The sequence below is a fragment of the Netta rufina genome (assembly GCF_964035555.1).
Source record: "Netta rufina genome assembly, chromosome: 16".
NCBI lineage: Eukaryota > Metazoa > Chordata > Aves > Anseriformes > Anatidae > Netta > Netta rufina.
Genome location: NC_140140.1, coordinates 13,210,699 through 13,233,410, shown reverse-complemented (window position 1 = coordinate 13,233,410; position 22,712 = coordinate 13,210,699). Strand labels below are relative to the sequence as shown.

At 45.4% G+C, this 22,712-nt stretch overlaps 1 protein-coding gene across 2 annotated transcripts in view; it reads right to left on the bottom strand.

The window, feature by feature from the left end:
* Positions 1 to 22,363, bottom strand: part of OSBPL2 (oxysterol binding protein like 2) — a 36,209-nt gene extending 13,846 nt beyond the window's left edge. The window contains exons 1-7 of one of the 2 annotated variants that reach the window (XM_084296907.1): positions 22,320 to 22,363; positions 21,467 to 21,563; positions 8,948 to 9,112; positions 2,859 to 3,006; positions 2,535 to 2,610; positions 1,077 to 1,211; positions 249 to 346 (exon numbers count right to left, since the gene is read on the bottom strand). In XM_084296907.1, the coding sequence (XP_084153033.1) occupies positions 249 to 346; positions 1,077 to 1,211; positions 2,535 to 2,610; positions 2,859 to 3,006; positions 8,948 to 8,984 (494 nt within the window). In that variant the 5' untranslated portion in view covers positions 8,985 to 9,112; positions 21,467 to 21,563; positions 22,320 to 22,363. Of the gene's footprint in view, positions 1 to 248; positions 347 to 1,076; positions 1,212 to 2,534; positions 2,611 to 2,858; positions 3,007 to 8,947; positions 9,113 to 17,529; positions 17,773 to 21,466; positions 21,564 to 22,319 lie in introns of those variants that run through there. The other variant, XM_084296908.1, reaches the window with a different exon arrangement.
* Between the last annotated feature and the right edge of the window lie 349 nt (positions 22,364 to 22,712).

Here is a 22,712-nt window from a genome sequence, read left to right as displayed (position 1 = left end):
TTTGGTCAGGTGTCTTTGGCAGAAGAATTTAGACTCTTTTTTTCTGAATAATTCAAAGAATATATAAACACAAAATTATTAGCTTTTATGAAACTTCTTAAATATTTAGAATTAGTTTGGGGAAAACAATTTTAGCTTTAGTCAGAAATATATGTTTGTAGATTTTTACTTATTTCCCTGAATAAACACCTAAACTAGTTTGAGAGCGTGCTCCCACAAATAGCCTCAGCTCCCACTTTAATTATTACCTGGTTAATTCATAGGTTTCTCCTAACAGTGGGTTAAATGGTTTGCCAGTTCTCTCCCACTGAGAAGCTACAGCAGAAACTGCAAAAGCAGCTACAGCCTATAAGCAAATAAAAACACATTGGTATGAGAACAGTATATTAAACTTGTAATTTCAATGTATTTGTTGTATATTGCAGTATTTTATTATTCGCACCAAAAGAAAGCTCTATATAGTGCTTAAGGCCAAAACCTTGGTCAGGCATGCATCATTTCCAACATGGATGAGGTTTCTTGAATATTAGCAGATAGAAATGAACCTTGGAATCTCTTTCAGGCTGGTAAGTAGGGATATGTACTACATACACAAAAACAAAATACAAGTAATACATTTCAATTTCACTCATGTAAAACAGAGCTGTAAGCAACACCCAGGCCTGGTATCACAATATTCATTCAGTTTCTTGTTGTGAGGCTAGTACTACAGAATCAGGGATTACACATAACCATAGAATAAAAAACAGTTAATGGAACAGCAGAACAACAGCCAGTCTGGAGAAGAAGAATGCTGAAGTTTGTCTCTGTCACAACAATTTTTCATCCAGTAACTTAAAAATCACGGAGCCACTGAACAAATCAACTTAAAACGATTTAAAGCCAAGATCTCATTTTCACAACAAATAAAGACATAACAGGAGCCACAGTTAAAGCAGTCCTGAAAAAGTTAGGGCCTTGTTCTTATGATAGCACCAGAGAAAAGAAATGCACTCCAGTCGACGTTTTTTAGAAAATGAAAGGTGACTAGGAGAGAGCAACTTCTAACCAAACAGAAGCTGGTAGCTGGTACTTACCTGCATTCTTTCCAAGGGGTCTGCATGACTACAAGCCTTATTAATGAGGTATATATGTTCCATATATTCTGTTATCCGCTGAAGGAAACTCAATGGCTCGTTGAACACAATGGGCATTGTAATCTTGGACAATTCCTAGGTAACAAAAGGATACGTTAGCTTTTTAGACACAATACTAAGTTATCAACTGAGAAGAATTTTGAAAAGTTGTGGGTTAATTTAGCTCATAGAATCATTTGGGTTGGAAGAGACCTCTAAGATCATCTGGTCCAACCTTTAAGCAGGACTGACAAGTGCACCACTACACCATGCTACTGAGTTCTACATCTACAAATGTTGGCGTAGCATTCTTCAAAAGACATTAAGCAAGGCTGTAGCATAACTCTAATTGCTATAGCTGGAAGGGGTTAAAAGCACTGCAGATACTTAGCAGCAAACAGAAAGAATAAAAAACCTTCCAAAATTGATCCAGCTAACCCAGTAAATTCAAGAAAAAAATTTACCTTCCGTTCTGTGTTCTTCTTAAAACAGAATAGGTTTAAATTTATGTAGATAGCAGCACTGATGTGTCAACCAGCTCATTAAAGGTATTTAAGTACCCCACATTCCTTTGAAAACCTCACGTACCTATTTGCATAAAATCTAACTATTTTAGATTACTGCAGGAAGCACAAATTCTTTTTCAAAGGAACAGTTATATAAAGAATACTATTTGAAGCGCTCTAACAAATTTTAGGGGCTTTATTAAATCCACCTGTTCCTTGCGTCAGTACGTTTCTCATTTCGCATGTGGATACAAGACAGAGACAGAGTTCAGGCAGATTTCCAGCTCCCCAGGTCTTACACCATATCCAAGCAAATCTGTTTGGTTGTTAAGAAAGTTGCACTCATGACAGAGCACTTCAGTCACAGCTTACAACTTAGGGGAAGGGAGAATGCCAGCAGATAGGAATAAAACATTTTCCTCACGTTGTCACAGGCAGTAAGGAAAAGCAACTCCAAACTAACTCGATTTAGTTCAAGCAAATTGTTCTAACAGATGTGTACTCATCCTAACAAAAGGAGTTTAGACAGTGCATTTCTCTCTCTTAGAGGACATAAGCTAAAATGGCAAAAAATTGTCTGTTGCATTCACATGGTACTGCACTGGCAGCCCTAGAGAAGATATGAATGCAATTGCTTAATGCTTCCAAAAAGCATCTGTGGCAGCAAGACATCAGTGTAGAACACCAAGAACTACATTCTTAATGACTTCAGTCCAGTTCTTTCAGGACAGCGTTAGAAATGCCAAACCATATGCTCCAACAGCTAAAGCAAGTAACGCAATAGAGTTGCAGTTTCTTACAGGAAGAACACAAAAGGTACCAGGTTCACTCTGTAGGCAAGTTCTAAGCAGTACAGTTAATGAGTTGAAGTTAGGAGACTTAACATCAGCATATTTCATCTAGACTAACTTACCAGTCCAATGCATTTTTTTAATATGCTCCACACACTAAAATCACTCCTAGAAAACATTGGGGCAGGTAATGATGTCCTGTAATTGGAAAAAAGAACTGTCACCATAAGCCCCTTAAACAACAAGATATTTTAATGTACAGGGACTCAAGTACTTAACAAAGAAAGCAAAGCATTAACCCACAGCTGACACAGGAAGCAGACAGGTGAAATCTGTGTTCAGTTCCAGAGAATAACCTCTTCCAACAGTGAGAACAGCAATGCCCCAAGAGATCATCAGTCAGCACGTACTCATTTCATGTTTATTAGGCAGTACCGTGTGCTTACCTGTGTCTCTTAATTCCATTTTCTTGAATCTCTGTCTCTCCGTTATGCTTTTCAGTCCTATTGCTTTGGTGCGGATCTAGATCGAGCATTTCTGTGACTTTATGATTTGCTTCTGAGAAGTCTCCCGAAGAATTGTCAGAATCAAAGCCTGTAGAAAAACCATAAAGTGGTAATTTCCTTAGGAACATTATTACGCTACAGAGTGCCACTCACATTTTACAACTCTCGCAGCATAAGTACACTTACACCAGGTTATTTTATTTTAAAAAAACATCAGAGTGAAGAACATTTATTAAGTGACCAAAGAGTATTTAGAGCTAAGCATTGCATTAGGATCAAGGATTTTCAACCATTTTTTCACACTGCTGAATCCTACAAGTTCTTCAGCAGCTCCTGATCAGATTAGCTGTATTGTCTCTTCTTCAGAGCTGCAGCGTGACTGCAATAATTTTGTTTAGTTATGTAGTTCTCCTTAAAGACTCGAAAAAAAAATTACTTTGCCTACTCACTGCTAACAGCCAAGGATCAATAAAGAGGAAAAAATACGCATTACACAATCCAGCGGCAAACATCCAGACTACTTGAGCAACAGAAACATAAGATATCTAAACTTCTTTGTTTCCTACATCCAATTCCATCCACTTGGGTAGACAGCTACTGGAAACAGGCTTTTAACCCACTAAACCATTGTGAATGATGAGTCCTGCTTTCCTGGAAGTGGCTGAACATCTGCCTGCTGATGGGAAGCAGCAAGTTAACTCTGCTTTGGTTGCACGCGTGGCTTTTGCTTTACCTAGTTAACTGTCTTTATCTCAACCCATGAGATCCCATGCTTTTCTTTCTGATTTTCTTCGTGATCCCACCCAGGGAGTGTGAGCAAGCAGCCCTGTGTACACTGAGAAACAAAAAGCTACTTTTTCTTTTAGGGATAAAAACAGCAACATCCAAAACTGGGAAAAAGAAGTACCACTGATAAATCCTATTTGGTAAACAGCAGTTATACAGGGTGATGTAATGTATTAAACCCTCTCCTACATTTTGATGTCACAAGCGTGTAATTATACAGCAATAACCCCACCTTAAAAGGTCGTAGTACTTAATTGGAAAGTATGATGGGTATAGATACTCAGGTTATGAAAATGAAGATTACCCTGAAACACCTGTCTTTAAAAAATAAAACAACATGCCTATCTTCAGCCAACCCCACAACAAAACAACATTTATCATTTCAAAATGTCATTTCTAACCACATATTAGCTTTTTTGGAACCTGTTATGGTGCAAGGAGATGGAAAAGGCAAATTCTGTAGGCCATAAGGAAATAACTTTGACTGATGAAGCGGGGGAAAGACACAAGAGCTTTCCGGCACACATGCCCTCAGCCAGAAGGCTGATCAAGCGCACACAACATATGGAACTGCATCACATTTAATGGGCATTTCAATTAGTTGAGAGCCCAGTGTTTAACTGTGCTTTCAATCTTCACTAACAGCTGCTACAAGCCCAACCACAAAGTTTTAAAAGCTGTTCCTCACTGAAGCTCTATACTGATTCGGAATAAAACACTTCACTGAAATGCTTTGGTACAGTTTCAGTAACTTCCAAAAGTCTTTCTCCAACTGCTATTAAAGCCCTGAACTTGTAAAAACGAGCTTTAGCTTTAATACAGGCTAGTTTTTGTAGTGAAAGGCCACTAGGAGTGAAGAGAAAAGCTGGGATTTAAAAGTGGGAGAGGAAATCGCACAGAGAAATACAGTTTCAAAACTTAGTATAATCAAAAGCCCCAACTTACATGCGGAAAGGGTCAAACAAAGCTTTTTAAAAGTCTTAAATTTTAAAGTCAGATATCTAAGCTGGTTGACAGCATTAATCTACTTCAAGAGCTTAAAGAAAAAGGACTTGCCAGTAACTCTAAGTTTCGTGGTCTTCTTCTTCCCCATCCTGCAAATGAAACAGGTCCCCTGAGCCTACGTTACACATCCACCTGGGAGGGAGCGCAGGCACAGCACTGAGTCACCGGCAGCCACACGACTGCCCCGCATGCCCAGCAGCTTCCTCACATACTAATTAAGCGCTGTCACTCAAGACAGAATGAGAATCAAAACAGCATCGTCCTGGGAGCCCTCAGACCTGAAAAGGGTATAAAGAGTAGGGAGAAATATGCTGGAAGTGTATTTAGCAAGTAAAAGGAGAGGTAACTTTTCCACTGCCAGAAGTTGCCCGGGTTGGGTTTTGGTTTTCAACCCAAGCCTTTGCCACCCGCAGCCGTGTCACGCTGCTTCCAACAGGAGGCAGGCTGGGCTTCCACAAGGCTCTCAGTACTTAAAAACTGGCAGAATCTGCTGATTCAATCCAAACATCGTGAAAATATATACGTTTGGCAGCAGGGACCTCACTTCTTGCTCCCCAAGAGAGAGTTTACAGCGAACAGGAGCCAAGCAGTAGGAAGCAGAAGGGCAACACGCTCACAGATGCTCCGGGCCAGATGAACCTCACAGGCACACAACAGATTTCCCTGGAACTGCAGGTCATTTAAAAGAATGAAATGAAATTGTTAGCCAAACATTTTGCTGTTCTATTGCAATCCTTCCACAAAACACCTTGGCAGAGAGAGATCTGGCAGAATTAATGAAAGATACAGGTCCGACCCGGCAGAAGCTGATGGCACACAGTCCGTAACAAGTTTGTAATGAGATTATCAATCCCGAAGTGACATAAGCCAGAGGCAAGCGATCAAAGCTGCGTGCTCCCTGTCTCGCAGAAGACTTCGAAGAATCTGCATTCCTCCAGGAACTGGACTCCTCCAGGCGGTTTGCCTGCTCCAGTCTCACAGCAGGCTGCCTCCCGAACCTGAGAAAAAGCAGACGCCGTGCTGCCAAGAACTAACTGACCTTGCAGGTAACATTTTCAAGATTCCCACGGCAAGTACTCATTGCTGCAGTAGGATGCCACGTGTCCAGCTAATCGGCAATGACAATCACCTCTGAATGCGAGGAAACTTCACTACGGAAACTCTCTCCATCAGTCACGAACCTGACTCACCACCTGTACAACACGGCCTGTCCTGGACGTTTGTGAGTGTGCTCATCACCCAGCCACCAGGAGGGTGAGTCCCAGCCACGCAGCACGGAAATCCATCCCATGAGCGTGACTTCTGGCTGTGATGGGGACGGTGTCAGAAGCAGGAAGCTTCCCAGCCTACGAGATGAAATCCATCACAACAGAAACCAGGTGTCTCCTTAGGAGAGGTTTACATGCTAGAAGTGGTTATCATCAAGGAATAACTAGAAGTTATTTTATAACTAGAAGAGTTGTGGCTTCCTCAAGGAGCCAATTCACGTTTTAGAGAACACACTACAAGGGTTGCTGCTCAGATTGCTGCAGAATTCTAAAGCACAACTTCTGATGGAGCTCCGCTGCCCTCGTAAGCCTGGTTTGCTATTTATAGGGCAGAAACCACAGTATCCCAATCACTAAAAGCAGGGAACCTGTGGGAACACATTGCAGCTCCCCCTGGGGAATGCAGGGCCCAGGATTCTGGGGGAGGAAGTGGAGAAGAGCACGAGGTACACACTGTTTTCATCTCCACATGGAGGTGAGGCACAGCTGGAGAATGTTCTTGTTCCTGGTAGCCACGTCCCAGCCACAGACTTAGAGGAAAACAAGTACACATCTAGGACTGGCTTCTGCCCATCTACTGATCTGACTTAAATTATGGAGAATGTTCCTGGAAGGAACAGACCGAGGAGTCTGCCAATGGCATTTCATTTTATTTTTTTTTAAATCAGAATTTGCAACCCCAAATCCTGAGGTTCTCACTGTGGAACCCAAGCTTACCTTGACTCAGAAAGGACCTCAGTTATGAACTTGATCTCCTGGCTGAACTAGGTCTACAGCTACTGTGTCCAGACCATCCAAAAACTAAAAGAATAGGCAGGCACAATCAGGACCCATTGGAGTCTAAAGAATCCAACACAGCGCTGCCTGAAAGACACAGTCCACAGAATTAAGAGGAGTAAAGAGTTGCTACAGGCGCCAGCAGCTGGGAACACAAATGCAGAAAGACACAGTCAGAGCTGCTCTTAGCATCACACTTCTGTATGACTTGGACAAGACACAGCTACAAACACGTAGGTCTGGATTTCATTATGTTCATGCAAGTAATCCATCAAACTGTCAGTAATTTCTAAAGCATCTAGCTGGAGGAAGAGATTGAACACCTGTCTTTAAAGACAGTATCGAGGAAGGAAGAATCTGCAACAAGCTTCTCCAAACTGAGCACTCCTGGTAAACCAAATACCTGTGGGGCATGCTCCGGGGCAACACAGACCAGGGAAAAAGTTCAACCTCGTTTAGTTCCTGGAGCAGCTGCTGCAAACCAACACCCTCCGTCAGAAGAGGGCTGTGCTGAGAGCACATCAAGACATCTGATTTTCTTTTGCTTTGAAGCTTCTCTCCTCCCATCACATGTCACCTAGTAGAAGAACAAGCTGAGGACAGGACAAGGAGCGCTCTCAGAACTGACTTGTTACGTCTCACTCGTGAGCAGAGCCAGCAGAGACTGCAAGGCACAAGAACATCTCACGTACAGCAGCTCAGAAGTCATTGCCTCCTTCAGCACTTGTAGGGCAAATCAGCCTGTTGGGGTTGAGGAAAGAGGGGAAAGATGAAAAAAAGAGAAAATTCAACTGCTCAAACACCGAGGGCTGTGTGTTTCTGCAGCAAGAGGCAAAGGAACGCACCAACATCAAAACAGCAAGCCACAGAACCCAAGCTTAGATGCACATTTCTGTTCAGCTTTTCAAATTAAGTAATTTCTAGTTCATTCATGGCTGTGGTCCTGAAATCCTGGAATTATAAGATCACCAAAGATGCACTGGAACAATCCATAGTATTTTTAAGATTTTTACAGCACACTTTACAGATTTTACAGAGCAAGTTGGAGTTCTAGCCCCTATCACTCCTAGATAGTATGAACACAATCCAAATATCCTTCTCTTCCCCCTGACATAACTGTGACAAGTCCCGTACAGCCTGCTGTCGGTCACACTGGTGACCCAGCTCCCACCATTTATTCCTCATAGGCCTCTTCAACCATGTCTAAGTCACAGCATCATCGAACGGCTCAGGTTGGAAGGGGCCTTACAGCTCACCCAGCTCCAACCCCCTACCACTGGCAGAGATGCCACCCACTAGATCAGGTTGCCCAGGCCCTCACCCAACCAAAGTCCACCTTACCCACTTGCATCTACATGCTACTTCCATTCCTTCAGCCTTCCCATTATTCTCTGTTCATTCCCTGGCCTTTACATTAAGGGCTCTACACTCACCGCTGCCAGCATTTCTCATTTCACCGCTATTACAGGATTTCTAAGGAGACAAGTGGGAAAGTTATATTGTTCAGGATCTTTGAGAGGGCTTTTTTTTATTAGAATACTTTAAGCATTTTGTTTCACAGCTAAAAACATGTAAAGCTCTTACGAATAACCATTTATTCTTATTAGTTCAAAGAAAAGTACTATTTGGTACACTGCTTCAGTGTGAGGTGAGCACCGTTTGCTTTGGTAGTAGCAACACTGGATTGCAAAGACTTTGGGCTCCCTATCTTGAAAGCCACTTTCACAGCAATTTGTAGAAATGTAAAAACACATTTCTACTTCAATTCTTGGGAATAAGTTTTCTATTAAAATAAATAAATAAATTACACAACTGTAAAAATAATCTACAGAAGATGTTTCACCTTTCAAAGGGTCTTAAAAGCATTACTTCTCAAGCTGCTATAAAATTACCTGCATTTTACTGAAAATGAAAGCAAGACTCTGGCACTGAAGGACTGTTGCAATGATAAAATAATAGCCAGCATTGAGCTTTAAGGAAAAAAAAAATACATCATTTCCAAGTCTGAGCCTGAACCTCAATTATAATTCTTCCTCTCTTCTTTTCAGAAGAGGTTGCTACAAGTTTCACCAGAAACATTTTTATTTTAACCTGTAATGGTAACACACTACTAACACCTCACCACACACGTAGTGCAGCTCATGCCTTCCCCCCACACCTTTTTTTTTTTTTGGTAGTGTGCCAATCACTCACCCGTAACGGCATCATAGAACTCTTCTTCACTATTCATCCTTCAGTGTGAAATCTCTGTACAGCCAGGCCAGCTTCCTCTAATGCATTGTTGAATCTGATTGAGAGATGAAGTATCTGTACGCTGTTGAAGTCTTCTTTTGCAAATATCCAGCTGCTTTAGATGATCTATTTGACAAGACAGGAACAAAGAATTAGCAATGTCCACGCTTTTTGTACTCACAAGCACACACACACTTGAAAAATACTCATTTTCCTATTTCTTCCACAACAAAAGGAAGTGCACACGCCTGGATTCTTGCATTCGTGCTAAAGAGTCACTTCTGACACCAAAGTCATTCTGAAGATGATCGCTACCTACCACAAGAACAGATGTGCTACGCCACGCTTGTTCTCTCTATATAAATAGATTTTATACTTTATTGGAAAATACACCTTATTTATTGCAAGTCACAGTTCAGGCAAGTCCAGGTTGAAGAGGAGAACAAAAGGAAGAAAAGGACAGCTGGCCAAACAAAAATTCTCCTCTTCAACAAGAGGATAAACCTTACCGCATCCTTAACAAAAAAGATGGGAACAAGAAAAAGACCTTTACATGCCCAAATCTCAGTGTTGCATAAAAACACAGGGCCTCATGCACATTACACAACTGTTATCTAACCACAAGTGCAGAAGTTTTGTCGGGCTGCTGCTGTGATCTCTCAAAGGAACCACAAGAGGTTTTTCCCTCGAGATGGAGAGCGTAAAGAAACACCAACTTTTGCTCAGCGAAGCCAAGCAGGCTGCAAATAACTTACAGCTTGGTGAAGCATTCCAGCTCTACTTTACGGACAGACCGAATTAGATCTATTCCAGATGGCTGGCGGTGGTGTAACGCAGGCAGTTTTACTTCACCCACTTTTAGGCAAAGCAGACTCATCAACAAGCTGAGTTTCCACTCTCCCCAGTGCTCAGCAGGTACCAAGGACGAGCCAAGCACACGGTGAGGAGCAGCACAGCTTGCTGCCGGGATCTCCTCCAAAACAACCTCAATACGTCAGTCACAATTTTTTATGACCCTTGACGATCCCACTGCTTTTGTGAGAGTAGCTTTTCCAGCGTAATTATAACTTGCACAACTCCATCCCAATTAAGAGGAACAAAGCCAGAAGTGCACTCTGCTCCTAGCAGAAGAGCTTGCCATGTTTCAAGCCAATTCCTCCTCTCTGCGAGAGACCAAATTACACGATTCCCCCTGTACTTCAAGGCTTTTCACCTCGCTGCCCAGAACAAAAGCTGTTTGAGTGCCTCACACACAGAGAGTCCTCCCAGCTCTCTGTTCAGGAGCAGGAGCAGCCTATTTCAGACCTCAGCTAAGTTAACGAACGCGGCATTTGCCTTAGAGCATTACGTCTCCCGATGCCAGGTATCTCAGTTTCTCCTTAGGAACCACCTATTTTGCCCAGCACCGTAGGATTTTACATCAATCTCTGCACCATAGTTACTATCTGAGCTCCCACACAATCTTCAGCAATTTCCCCCCTTTACAAATCCTCATCTCCACGAGGAGGAAACCTCCTGCACCTGCCTCTCTTGACTGTTGCTACCACGCTGTTGCAATTGTTCTCAGCTGAAGAAGTTTCCTTCCCTTTTCCCTGGGCTCCAGCCACAGCCCTTTAAACCTTCTTCAACTTCCTTGCCCACCAGCAACAGGTTTCTGATTTGGTTTTGTCAAACTGCCTCATTCTTTCTCGGGAAGGATGCAACAGCTCAAAAGATGCACACACAGACAGAGATGGGTGCAGACTTCCAGCCAGGGCTGCCAGCAAGTGCTCTGCCTGCAGAGGCAACGCAGCAGCAGCTTCACTTCGAGAAGATCCAGGGCTTTCAGGCTGCTGACAGAAACAGAGAAAGGGAGAACTGAACTAATACCTGGTGCAAAAGCAGCAGCTGGCCCAGATCTCTGGGTGAACTGATCAGGATGCCATGCTCCTGCTCAGAACAGCAGCAGAATTAATTATAGTCTTTAAATGCCTACTTCTCTTAATGAAATGTGCATCCACAACTCCCTACCTAAAAAGAGTGGAGGCCAGCAGCCCTGCTGCTCCCTCACCTCGCCCAGCAGCAGGCTGTGCTGACTGTAAGCACAGCTTGCTCACAGCAAAGCCTCCAGCAGTTTCTCCCAGCTTTCCAGCCACGCCAGCAAGGTGCCTGCAAGTCTCTCTTCCAGGTCTCCATCTCTATCGTGTCTTTGTGGGAAATCTGTCCTCGAGGATGCAGCTACATAAACCTTTCAGCTGGGAATGGGGGGAGAAAAGGGAATCCTAGGAAGCTACTGCTTTCAACTGCCCACAAATACCGCAGCCTGCCAGCACAACAGCAGCCAGCAGCGCCAGAAAGCTGGCCCAGCACAACACACAGCACACAAATTCCCTGATTTCCTCCACGCTTTCCCATCTCCAAACGCAAGAAAAGTGCAGTGAAAGACTTGAGAACGAGAAGAAGGAGTGATGCCACGTTCTCCTTGTGATACAGACCTCACAACTCACCCTACAAGGACTGTTACTGAGCACAAAACTTTGCCATATCCCTGGGAGTTGCATACAAGCAGCGATCTACTCCCTAAAAACCAAAATATTCGTGGATGTCACTTTAAATAATAGCCACAAATTCTTTTAAAGCATTAGGAGCATTTTGAAAAGGATAAAGCAACGTGTTTTGCATCAGAGCTGCACTAGGAATAACTTAACGCTCCTACCACTGCTTTTAAATTCGGTTCTTTTATTTAGCAGAGATTACCATGAATTTGCATGCATCCAAACACACAATGATATCAGCATTTGGCTTTCATGAGCCAAAAAGCTAGGATTAAGTCCCTTTCTCTTTCTAAAAGCAACAGCAAAAAGTTACTTTCCACCAGGCTGAAATGCCCGAAGACAAAAACATCCTGTTTGCTTCAGATTCAGTGCTTGTAATCTGTATTTCCTCCCCCGTGCCCATCGTGTTCTGGAAAGATTTCACTTCCACGCTAGCAATTGTAGCTAACAGCTCTTCTCAAAGCCGCCACAGAGCCCTTCCCTTCGAGGAAGGGTGCACAACTCCCACGTCAGACAGACCTCGGGGGCTCAGGACTGATTCCCAGCCCAGAAAGCCTTTTCTGAAGCACAGACACCAGGTTCTGCTCACTCCTCGTCCTGCAGCACGGATGAAACACAAAGCACACGCCGGTGTTTTCTCCGCATTCCCGATGATCACTGTGTGGGACATAAAAACAAAACGGTTTTCCACGTAGGGCTTCCTTCCCACTCACTCATGGGAAATTAAGGATGCAGAGAGAGGCAGCCCAGCCGTACGTGCCTGCTGATGGCAGGTGGAAATCAGCTCGCTGGGTTTCCGTGTAACAGCCAGTGCCAAAAGGCTGTGCCCGAGTAGGAGGCCCCGACACCCAGAACGGTGCTTTGGGCTGGGGATTATGCTCTGGCTGTCTTGGCACATTTATGCCTAAAGACAGGCTGCACATAAATCACTTTACGAATAACACGAAAAAGCTGCGAGTAAAGGCATTTAGCAGCACTGGAAATTGGAGATTTAATGATGACAACACACTCCTGACCACAAGCAGCACAGGCTTCGTGGCTCACAAGATAAATGACAAAGCTCATCTATTTTCTCCTATTTCAGGCTACAGGTTGGTAAATGCTAATTTGATTTATTACGGGTCGTGTGCGCATGCATATAAAGTGCCACATTTACTTTTATTTTTCTAATAGATTGATTTCCCTACAGGAGAGATGCTATTTTGAAGGTCAAACTGGAAGAGACTACAGCTACACTACAAAAACAGATTAAAGAAGCCTAACGCCCATCGCAACAACTTTGTAATTGCTTGGTGAATCTGTCCTGCAGGCTGTAGCAGCCTGTATTTTGCTCTGAGAAATTCACTATATAAGGTTATTAAGATTATTCAGAAGACAATTTTACTCAAAATCTATATATAAAGTGGGTGCAAAGCAATTAAGAGAAGACAACAAAGTTTAACATAATCTACTCAAGCAAGCCTTGAACAAGCAGCTTGGGCAGAAGCTGCTTTTCCTGATCATTTTGCTGATTTGCATGGCACTGACTGCAATATGCAAAACCAGCCTAGCAAGAGTTAAGCCACGCATTGCATGTGGAGGCCAGAACTTGGAACATCTTCTGGCTATCTTCAAATCAAAGGACTACCACTTCGGGTCCCCTGACACAAGCTTCACACCTCACTGATGTTGTAAAGCCATCCACAAACAGGTTCAACAAGACCCGATGCTCTCTGATAACACAATCTGAAACGTGAATGCCAGTGCTGAAGTAAGAATTCCTTGCTGGTCCCAGGCAAGTAGCCCTGAAAGGTAAGGGGCTGCCATACAGCTGCCTACCAGGCACCCGGGCACGAGCTCTGGTTTGCTCCTTCATTACCCAAAGGTGTCATCAGTGCTGCAAAACCAGTCATCAAAACCAAGTAAATCTTCATTAAACGCCTTTCAACTCTCACAATTTATTAGGGAAGCTTTGCACATTGCTGTTTGCCCCATGACCAGGGCCAGGCCTTTTCATTAAGGACGTGAGGATGCTCTGCAGGGGCACGGCAGTGCTCCCTTTGGGATCCACCTGCAATAAGCATGTGCGAAAGCCCTGAGGGACACACGCAGGGTAAGGCACATGCAGAGGGTGGCCGAAATAAAAGCTAACACTCACCCAGTTTTTAACAGGTAGTTAAAAAAAAAAAAAAAAAAATCTCCTTCAAGTGCAAACTCCTTGCAAGAAGATGTGGAAAATGCTCATCAGCTGGGATGGTGCACAAGGAGCGCGTCCTAAGAGCCAAGAGATGGACTGGGCAGACCAGGAGCAGGGCCCTGCTCTCTCCTGAGGAAAAGCATCATAAAAGGCAGCAACCTGCCCAGCAGCCCCTTTGCCTTTCTCTCAGGGAGGGAAATAAGAATGCAGGTACAGCAGAGATGGAGAAGCACGCAGCTGCATTAAACCCTGCAGAAACGGGAGCTGATCCCCGCAGCAGCCTGTCCCACACCTTGCAACCCCCACAGAGAGGAGGGGATTCCTCACACCACTTGCTGCTTTCCAGAAGCACATCCAGCAGGAGAACTGGAACCGACGGCTGTCCCCAGACACACATGGCACACCAACGGTCACAGCAGGCAGCACAGCACACCCCAGAGGGCTGCTCTTGGGGAAAGCGTGCTTCTCTCCAGGCGAGAACTCTCACGTGTATTTACTATAAAAACCAGGACAGCAAGGCACAAGACTTTGCAAGTCACCTTAGAAAGCACCTCGTGTGCTCAGGACACTCAGTGACACACATCCAAGTGCCGGTAGGAGAGCAGACGCAGACACTTGTTTCTGAGACTGGTCCATTCCCTGGAAGCAAAGGTGTGGGGATGCTCTCAGCAGCTGCATGCTCCAACGCCAGGAGCTGGCTGAGGCTGCAAATATTACCTGCAAAGGCTGTCTAGAGCATCGTTGCATTTGCTTACAGCACTACCGAGTGCTACAAGTTGAAGTTTACTATGCCTGTTACCTAGCCAGGTTTGGTAATTCCTGAAGTTTGTCACTAAGTATGCTTGCTCCTTCTCAAATTCCATTCTTCAACAGAAAAAAGAAAGAAAAGAGAAAAAAAAAAATAAAACCAAACAGAAAATTTTATGTCTGTCTTGCTAAGGTTCTGGATCCTGACCACTCGTACATCAATTTAAAAAGAAACAACACCAAGCCTTGTCCAAAAATAAACCCCTAAGAGCCAAACATGCAATTACCATGCTTTAGCTGATCTAACATAACGAGTTACTCCATACTAACTTGTTCTTCTACGCTAATCACCAACAAAGACCTAGCTGGTTAACCAAAAGCTGTCACTCCTCCTCGAAGCAGCATTTCCACGCTGCAGGAAGGGGAGCTTTCACAGCTGGAGCAGCTTGTTGCCCTGGAATGCAGCTCAGCAGGAGCTGCTTTGAGGTCCAGCTGACAACTACACCTGCTCTGTTTCAGTCCTCCAGACCTGAAGCTGAAGTTCTACACCACGCTGCCATCCTGGGAAGCAAATGCTGTACTGACACCGTCCTGCCACCTTCACGAGGCCTGGGTTTTCGCTCTTAAAGTGCACGTTCTGCCCTGTGAGAAATAAATAAAGCACACGGACACGTTCATCGTACAGCCAGCGACTACAGAAACAGCATCTATTCGTCAGATGGAGGAGCACTGGAGTAAAAGCACACACGGGAACAGCAAGCACTTATACACATAACCAGGCGCTCGCCAGAATTAGCAGGTAGGGTGTTAGAAGTTCAGTCCGCTGGAATTAACGTGCCACCAAAGAATTAATGAACCAGCACATTCATTACGTTTTTCACATGCCTGGCAAGGTTCTGCTGGATGTGCACTTCCAGAGCAAATTTTAAAACAAGTTGAGTTGGTTAACTTGAAAGGAAAATACTTGCAAGCAAGAAAAAAGTTATAAAACACACACAAAAAAAAAGGAAAATCAAGCAAGGTTTTCATCACACAAAAAAAAGAGAATTTTCTCTCCAGTCTCATATGGAGAAAATGCTGCACAGATATTGCCAGCAGGGAGGCAGAGCAGGGGCAAATCCCACGAGCTCTGAAAGGACACTCAGTTTTCAGATTTTTGCTTTTCTTTAATGGGTCAAAAGGGCACAGGCTCAGTTCAGTGGAAACAGCTTGGTCAGAATTCAAAATTAGCTCGGTACAAAGGAAAAATAACTCCGTGGCCTGCTTAATCCAGCCGACAGCGTACGTTAATAAAAAATAACATTTCCATTAGTCTGATATCCTGCATCCAGGATACAGCTTCTGTCCAGAAACAACCTCCAGAAGAGCCAGGGGAAGATCAAATACATCCAGCCTTCACATCCACACTTGAAACAAAAACACAGAAACCACCAGACAGCAGCCCTAAAACACGACTGGTGAATAAGAGCCAACCCCACCTTTTCTCAAGTTGCCAGCTGAAATGAAGCATAGCTGTAGTACTTCAAGGGACAGAAATAAACAGCTTGAACTAGAAGATAAATATTAATGTGGTTTTGCTTCTTCTGTATCTCCTGAAAGCATCAGACTGCAGTGTTTCATCTCTGAATGAAAGCTTCAGCAAGGATGAATCTTAATTGACTCACGAAATTAGGTTACCGACAACAGTGGATCTAAAACATCTATAAAAATTTGCCAAGAAGTCATTTTAATTGGCAATTTAGATGCCTGCTGTAATTATGCACTTGAAATCTCTTCACCCAGCGAACAGCTCCGCAGATGGCAGAATCCAGAAGAGGATTTTATTTACCAAGTCGGAATTGTTTCTTACTCCAAAGTTCGAATATAAAAGCATCTCCCACCAAGATATCTCGGCACGATGCAGCTCACCCAGCGCTTCCAGCAAGAGGAGACAACTTCTCAAACCTGGCAAACGGAGAGCACGGAGGGCTCAGGAAGAGATCGGCCGCAGGCCTGGCCCCCTGCCACTCCTCCAGGTCTTTGAAGGCTGCAGCTCTCCCTGCTGCAGGTGGTTTTGCACCACCTGGCTTTGTTTTATTTTATTTCTGCTTTTTCCCCTGTTGCTTATTACGCTGGGGGGTGGGCGGCTGCGTGGGGGCGAGCTGTCTGCCTGCTGACCCCCTGCACAACCACAGCCGGCAGCTTACCCGGGCCTGCTCCTGTAGCAGCAAAGCGAACATCCCAAAATTCAGCGTTGGAGGCACGTGCCAAGCAGGTTTACGGCAGAGAGAATCGCGTTTTGTTCTCTCAGGGCTATAGATTTTTGGTAATAGTTCACAAGGATCAGAGCCAACTGAAACGCCGGTGCTCTGCTCTGCAGCTGAGGGAAGGCTGCAAAATTGGCTTCGTTCTGCATCAGAACCAGCACCAGTACCTGCACACACACCCAGCACAGCCCTGCTGTCAGCAGCATTATTTATTGAGCACAAACACTTGTAAAGATGAAACCGGACAGAGCAGACCCTAGCAGAAGGGTGAGCCGCTGCGTTAGGAACCGACAGCTATCCCCAGCTCCACTCCAGCCAAAACCAGAACTGCAGAACTGGCCCCAAACCTAACAAAACAGACAGACCAAGGAAACACAATTCCAGCAGATCAGTATTTTCTGATGCAAAACACTGATTTTTTTGTAAATGCTCTGACTTTCAACACTGCATTAATATTTGAGACACTTGGGTGCAGCGTTCTTTGGAGTCTGTAGTCTCCTCTTGGAAACCAGGTCATTGTTCACGATGCTAAAATATCCTAAAATTCTCTTTTACCCGCCTTCCCTACCCATGGTGCATAATGCCAGACTGGATGGTGACTGACACACCAGCTCATTTTTAGCCATGCTGTTTAAAAGAAAAAAAAAAAAAAGTAATTGAAAACTGCCTTGAAAAACTAGTTACTGGGCTCCTGAAGGATTTATCATCTTACTTGAAAGAAGGACAAGGAAGGAAGCAATCAGTAACTCCAAGCACAGAGGCTCTTCTGGTGTATCTATCTTTGTCAATAGACATACAATCAACCATTTATGAACTATTTATCTTTGAAGGAAAACTTACTTGGAAGGTAAAATTAAGTGTGCTTCAGTATTTCTCATAATATTGTGACCACCCCTGTAAAGCGATCCTTGGAATGTAAGGATACGAAGGCAGTTACGGCATTTAAGATCACCAGAGAAAAGAAAAGCCCGTTCCAGTTCAGTTTATAGGTTTTCCTACTCAAGGGTGCTTTTTAAGCTTTGTCTCCGCAGACCCATTCTCTCCAAGCAGGCACAGTCTTGCATTTCTTCTCTGCGAGGCACTGGGCTACTTCTCTACTCACAAATCATGTTCAGGAGCCTGTGAACAATTCGGATAGTGATCATACTGTAAATAAAGCAGGACCGCACAGCTGACTAACCGAGTGCAAAGCCCCACAATGTAAGCAGCTGTATTTTAATGCCTACCAACAGCTCCTCACGCAAATTCTGCAGCACCAGCTCATCCAAACAGCGCACAGAAACGTTGCTGTGAAGCTGGCAGGCCGTTTCTTAAAGAGTTTTAAGATTATACCAGAAATTCACAAGTTTTAGAAAGTAAAGGCGTTACTTTTATAACTTTCAAGGGTTGTGATTGTTTTGTTTTTTTTTTTTTTTTAAAAAAAAAGCTAAAATTTGACTTCATAACCCAGGATATTCACCTCTGTTGCTCAGTTTTAATAAAAAATCCACCTAATTGTCTCCTTAGTAGCCTTAATCCTCTTTGATAATAAGTTTGTACAGCACCATGTTTAAAGCCACGTATATAAGGCCATGTGTATAAAGTTATTTGCATCTTTGTATATAGATCGCATTTTTCTTTTATTACTAAACCACAGGGTCCACTAGCTTTTCTGCTGTTCTGCAAAGCCTGGACAGAACACGCCCTGGCAGAAGAGCACAGCTTCTTCCCCGAGTTCAGCTGTCCCACAACCAACCACGCTCGGTGAGCTGGCTCCTCAGCAGCCTCACAACACGCAAGATTTTTAATTGGGGGTTACTGAAAGGATCCTTGCTTCCACTTGCTCGCTCACTGTAGGGAACAAAGCCTGCGCTGGCCTCTGCCACCTACGTGCCCCTTGCTGGGTAGGTCTGAGGCGAGTGACACGAAGCGCAGAGACACGGTGGGGTTCACATGCCTCCCATCGTCAGACCTTCATAGAATAATTAGTTTTGAACTATGACGAGAAGCAAAATACAATGAGCTGTGGTACCGGCTTCTTTTGGGAGCCCTAAAAACTGACCTAGAAGAGTTAAAGCAACGGTAGTGAAAATACAGCCAAGTTACCAGTTCATGAACGCGGACTTCTGGACTGTGCCATGAGCGTGGAAACTCCTCCTCAAAGGTTCACCCCATCCCTACAGCCCCAACCTCACCCCATCCACATCTGAACACCAGAGCAAAGGAACTGAACCCGAACAGGACTCCCACAGCTCAAGGATTCCACTAAGCTAAGCAAGGACATTACAAATCCAACAGTTTGGGACTATCAAGGCAAGAGGGCCAAGATTAAAAGGCCCACCCAGACGTATTCCTGCAGCTGCAGGAACAATTCACCTCTTGTGCCCGCTCCCGACAGATTATAAACGATCACGGGAGGAAAACACTGCCCATCCTGCTGCATTTCCTGAAGGGAGGGCAGTTGTAACGCTGAAATCTGTCTGAATTGATTACGTGCATAACAACGCACACCAAAATAACCTAAGGCTCCGTCTAGACAAGGAAATGAATTTCCAACCGTATAAAAAAAAGCAAATTTAAGGAAGCTGGGTCTATTCTTGTACCCCATTGATCCTGAAAATTAAGCCATTATCTTTGTGCACTGAATCTACAACACGTTTTTGAGGAGCATAACTGAAAGCAATGATCAGCCACGTTTGACACATCCTAATTGCTTGCTGCTTTCACGCAACGAGGCTCTGAGCCTACAAAGTAAATAATTACATCATCATCTGCTCTCCTCACAGTAAGCTGTTAAGAATTAGAGGTCTGAGATCCAGTCTTTTTTAATTCCAAATTCCATAGTGGCCTCTTAAAAACAAAAACCACGTAAACAAATCAATACAATATATAACCTTCCTTTTTTTTTTTGCCACAGGAAGCCTATCAAAGCCCTGCATCTTCCTAAGTAGGAGATAAAAAGTGACCAACTTTCTCAGGGCTGCCACTTCCCGATTTATTCCGCCTGGTGACGATGCCCCTGTGACCAGCTGTACATTCAAACTCAGCGAAAACATTTGAGGTGAGCACTCCGTATTTAACACATTCTCTCTGCAGGCCTGATGTTGTGCATTGCTTTCAAGAACACTGAGAGAAACCATTTCAGGTATTTCACAGAAAACAGACCGACCAGTAAGCACAACGGTGTCAAGGACAGATGTTTCTTTTCGGGTATCTTTGTGGCTCAGGTGACAGCACTGACGCTCAGCAAACGACTACAAAAAAAGCCAGCTGGTAAATGAGGTCCTAGCCATCGAGCAGCATGATGCAACATTGCACTGCTCCAGACCGAGTTACTTCAGATGCCAGAGGTAATGAATTATCTGCCGAAAAACAATCAGCGGACTTGCAAGCGAATCCTGCGTTCAAACAAAAAAAATCATCTGGCTGGCACTACAAATAGCTATGTAAAAACGCAGCCTTATCAAAGCGAAAAAAGCCTGCCTGGGATGTTTTCCAGCCAGCACTAACCTCGCAGAGAGCTGAGCTTTTCGCCGTTGTTCTAGGTCAGCATGTGTGACATTCACACAGTCGGATTCACAAGAAGAAAGGCTGGAAGAATTAACAGCTCCAACCGGACGACCCGGCAGCTGGAGCAAGAGCGCCCCACAGAAAGCAGCCCCAGTTTTAAAACTGATTTAAAGAAACCACCCAACCCTTAAAAGGACCCCCCAGGACCACAGTTCCCAAACCAGCTCCATTTGCACGGATGTTAGCAAACAAACAGCTCCCTGCACCACGCTCTATTTTCCTTTTTCAGGATCACATCAAGGGAAGCCTTTAACCTGTCCAGCCTTCAACTACTTCCAGGCAGGGTTCGTTATTGAATCATTTTCTCTCTTGAACTTTTGTCTCCTGTTTACAGCGTTACATTGGCGTGGCTGAAGAGCTCATTTTGGAAGAAGCAGCCTATTTATTCCTGGACAGCAGATGTCACGTCAGGGAGAGCTCAAAGGAAACTCCGAGACAAGTTCATTACGAGGTGCTGCTGTCGGTTCAGGAAAGCAACGCCAAGAATCACTGCTGATCTTAACCCAGACTGCCCTCAGCTCTATCATGTGGTCAGAAATCTGTATGACTTGACAAGTATTTTAAAGAAAAGCTATGTTTACAGAAACTGAAAACCCAGGGGATTACTCAGGGATAAGTCTCTGCTCGGAATTTCTTGCCTCTGTGCTAGTTTAGCCAGTTCTCCTACTTCCATCCCACGGCTTTACGCTTGGAAGTTACCCAAGTCACTGCTTCCAGAAATCGCCCTGAGGTTTTAGAAGTCCCAGAGCACGCTGGCATGAAGTCTGTAAGACGATACAGATGTGGTTGCCCCCAGTAACAAGAAGAATGTGGGGTTACCGAACTCTGGAAGGCTAAGCTGGAATTAAACAAATTTAATTCTTCTCGCATGCGTATGTTTGCAAAAAGGAAATGTTATGAGATGAGTAGTGCACTAACGCTAACCCAGGCTGCAGATCCCTGTCCCTTTTTGAAAGTTTAAGTGAAGGCCGTGTATTTTAATCAAGAAAATTCACAGTGAACAAAACTACTACCTGCCTGCACTGAGCGTGCTTTGGCCAAATACTTCTGAAGGGAAAAGCTGGACTAGAGCAGCCAGAAAACAGACAGTGAATTTCAGCACATATCCGAAATTCTGGCCTGCGAGTGCTGCAGAGTGATGAGCGCTTCTGAAAGGAGCCCTGAGTCTAAACAGATAGCACAAGCATCATTAATATCCAAATTAAGTAAGTGGCAACGTAACTTGTACCTGTGTAACCATGCAGAAGTTCTGGTGGCATGTTATTTAAACAAAAGCCTTTTTTCCTGCTGTTTTTCCCATCTTGCTCGTCTCCCTTTGAGGAGCTCTGTAAGAGAAACATCGAGGAGGTGACTGCAGAGCGACAACCAGACTCCTGCAAGCTCCCACAGCTCCAGCCTTCAGCCGGGGCCTCAGGGGCCCCTCGAGGCTCCCACGTTGCGCTGAAGCTGGGCTCAGCGCATTCACCTCAGGGGCCGGGGCTCAGACTGCTTCCCACAGCCACCCGGCTCCAAAAGCAGCCAGCAGAAGGGGAGAAGAAGGAAAGATAAGCAACAATCTGCCATGGCAGGGCTCGCGGAGCTCCAGTGCCTCGCAGCCCGTGCTGCACGCTGAAAGGCCTGAGCCCTGTCCTTGTCCTGGGCCCTGCTGTGGTCTTGGTCCCTGTCCCCTGTCCTGGCCCTTATCCTTGTCCCCGTTCCCATCCCATTCCTGTCCCCATTCCTTTCCCTCTCCCCATTCCCATCCCTGTCCTTGGCCCCACTCTCACCCTGTCCCTATCCTGTGCCCTGTCCCTGTCCCCATCCCTCTGTCCCCATCCCTGACCCCATTCCCATCCCTGTCCCTACCCCGGTCCCTGTGCCTGTCCCCATTCCCGTCCCTGGCCTGCTCCCTGCCCCTGTCCCTCTCCCTGTCCCCATCCCATCCCCGTCCCCCTCAGGCTCTGCCCCCGTCCTGCTGAGGCCCCGACCCGGCCCCACGTAGCCCCGGGATGCCGCTGGGGCCGTGCTGTCAGGGCGAGCCCCCCCCCAACCCCCAGAGCCCCCTCTCAGTCCCCTCAGCCCCGTCCCGGCCCCGCCATTACCTGGCCCCGCCGCCGCCGCAGCCCCCCCGCCCCGCCCCGCTGACACCCAGGCGGAAGTGCGGCCCTCGCGCCGGCGGAGCGACGTGCCCCTCCGCCAATCACAAAGCGAGGCCTCGCCCCGCCGCCGCGCGGACGGACCAATCGCTTCCTTCGCCCTCCCGCCAGGGGGCGGGGTTAATGCTAATGAGGCGGAGAGCTCCGCCGTCGCGAGGGCTGCACGGCCGCGGGGGTGGGTGCTGGCCAATGGGGCGGGGTGGGGGGCGGGGATATGCAGATGAGGATGGGTACCGTGAGCCCCCGCGGCGCTAAGGGGGGCACCCGGCGAGTTTATGGGGGAACGGGGACGTGGTCACTGCACAACAAGCACGGAGGGGTTGTACGGGGTGTGGGCGA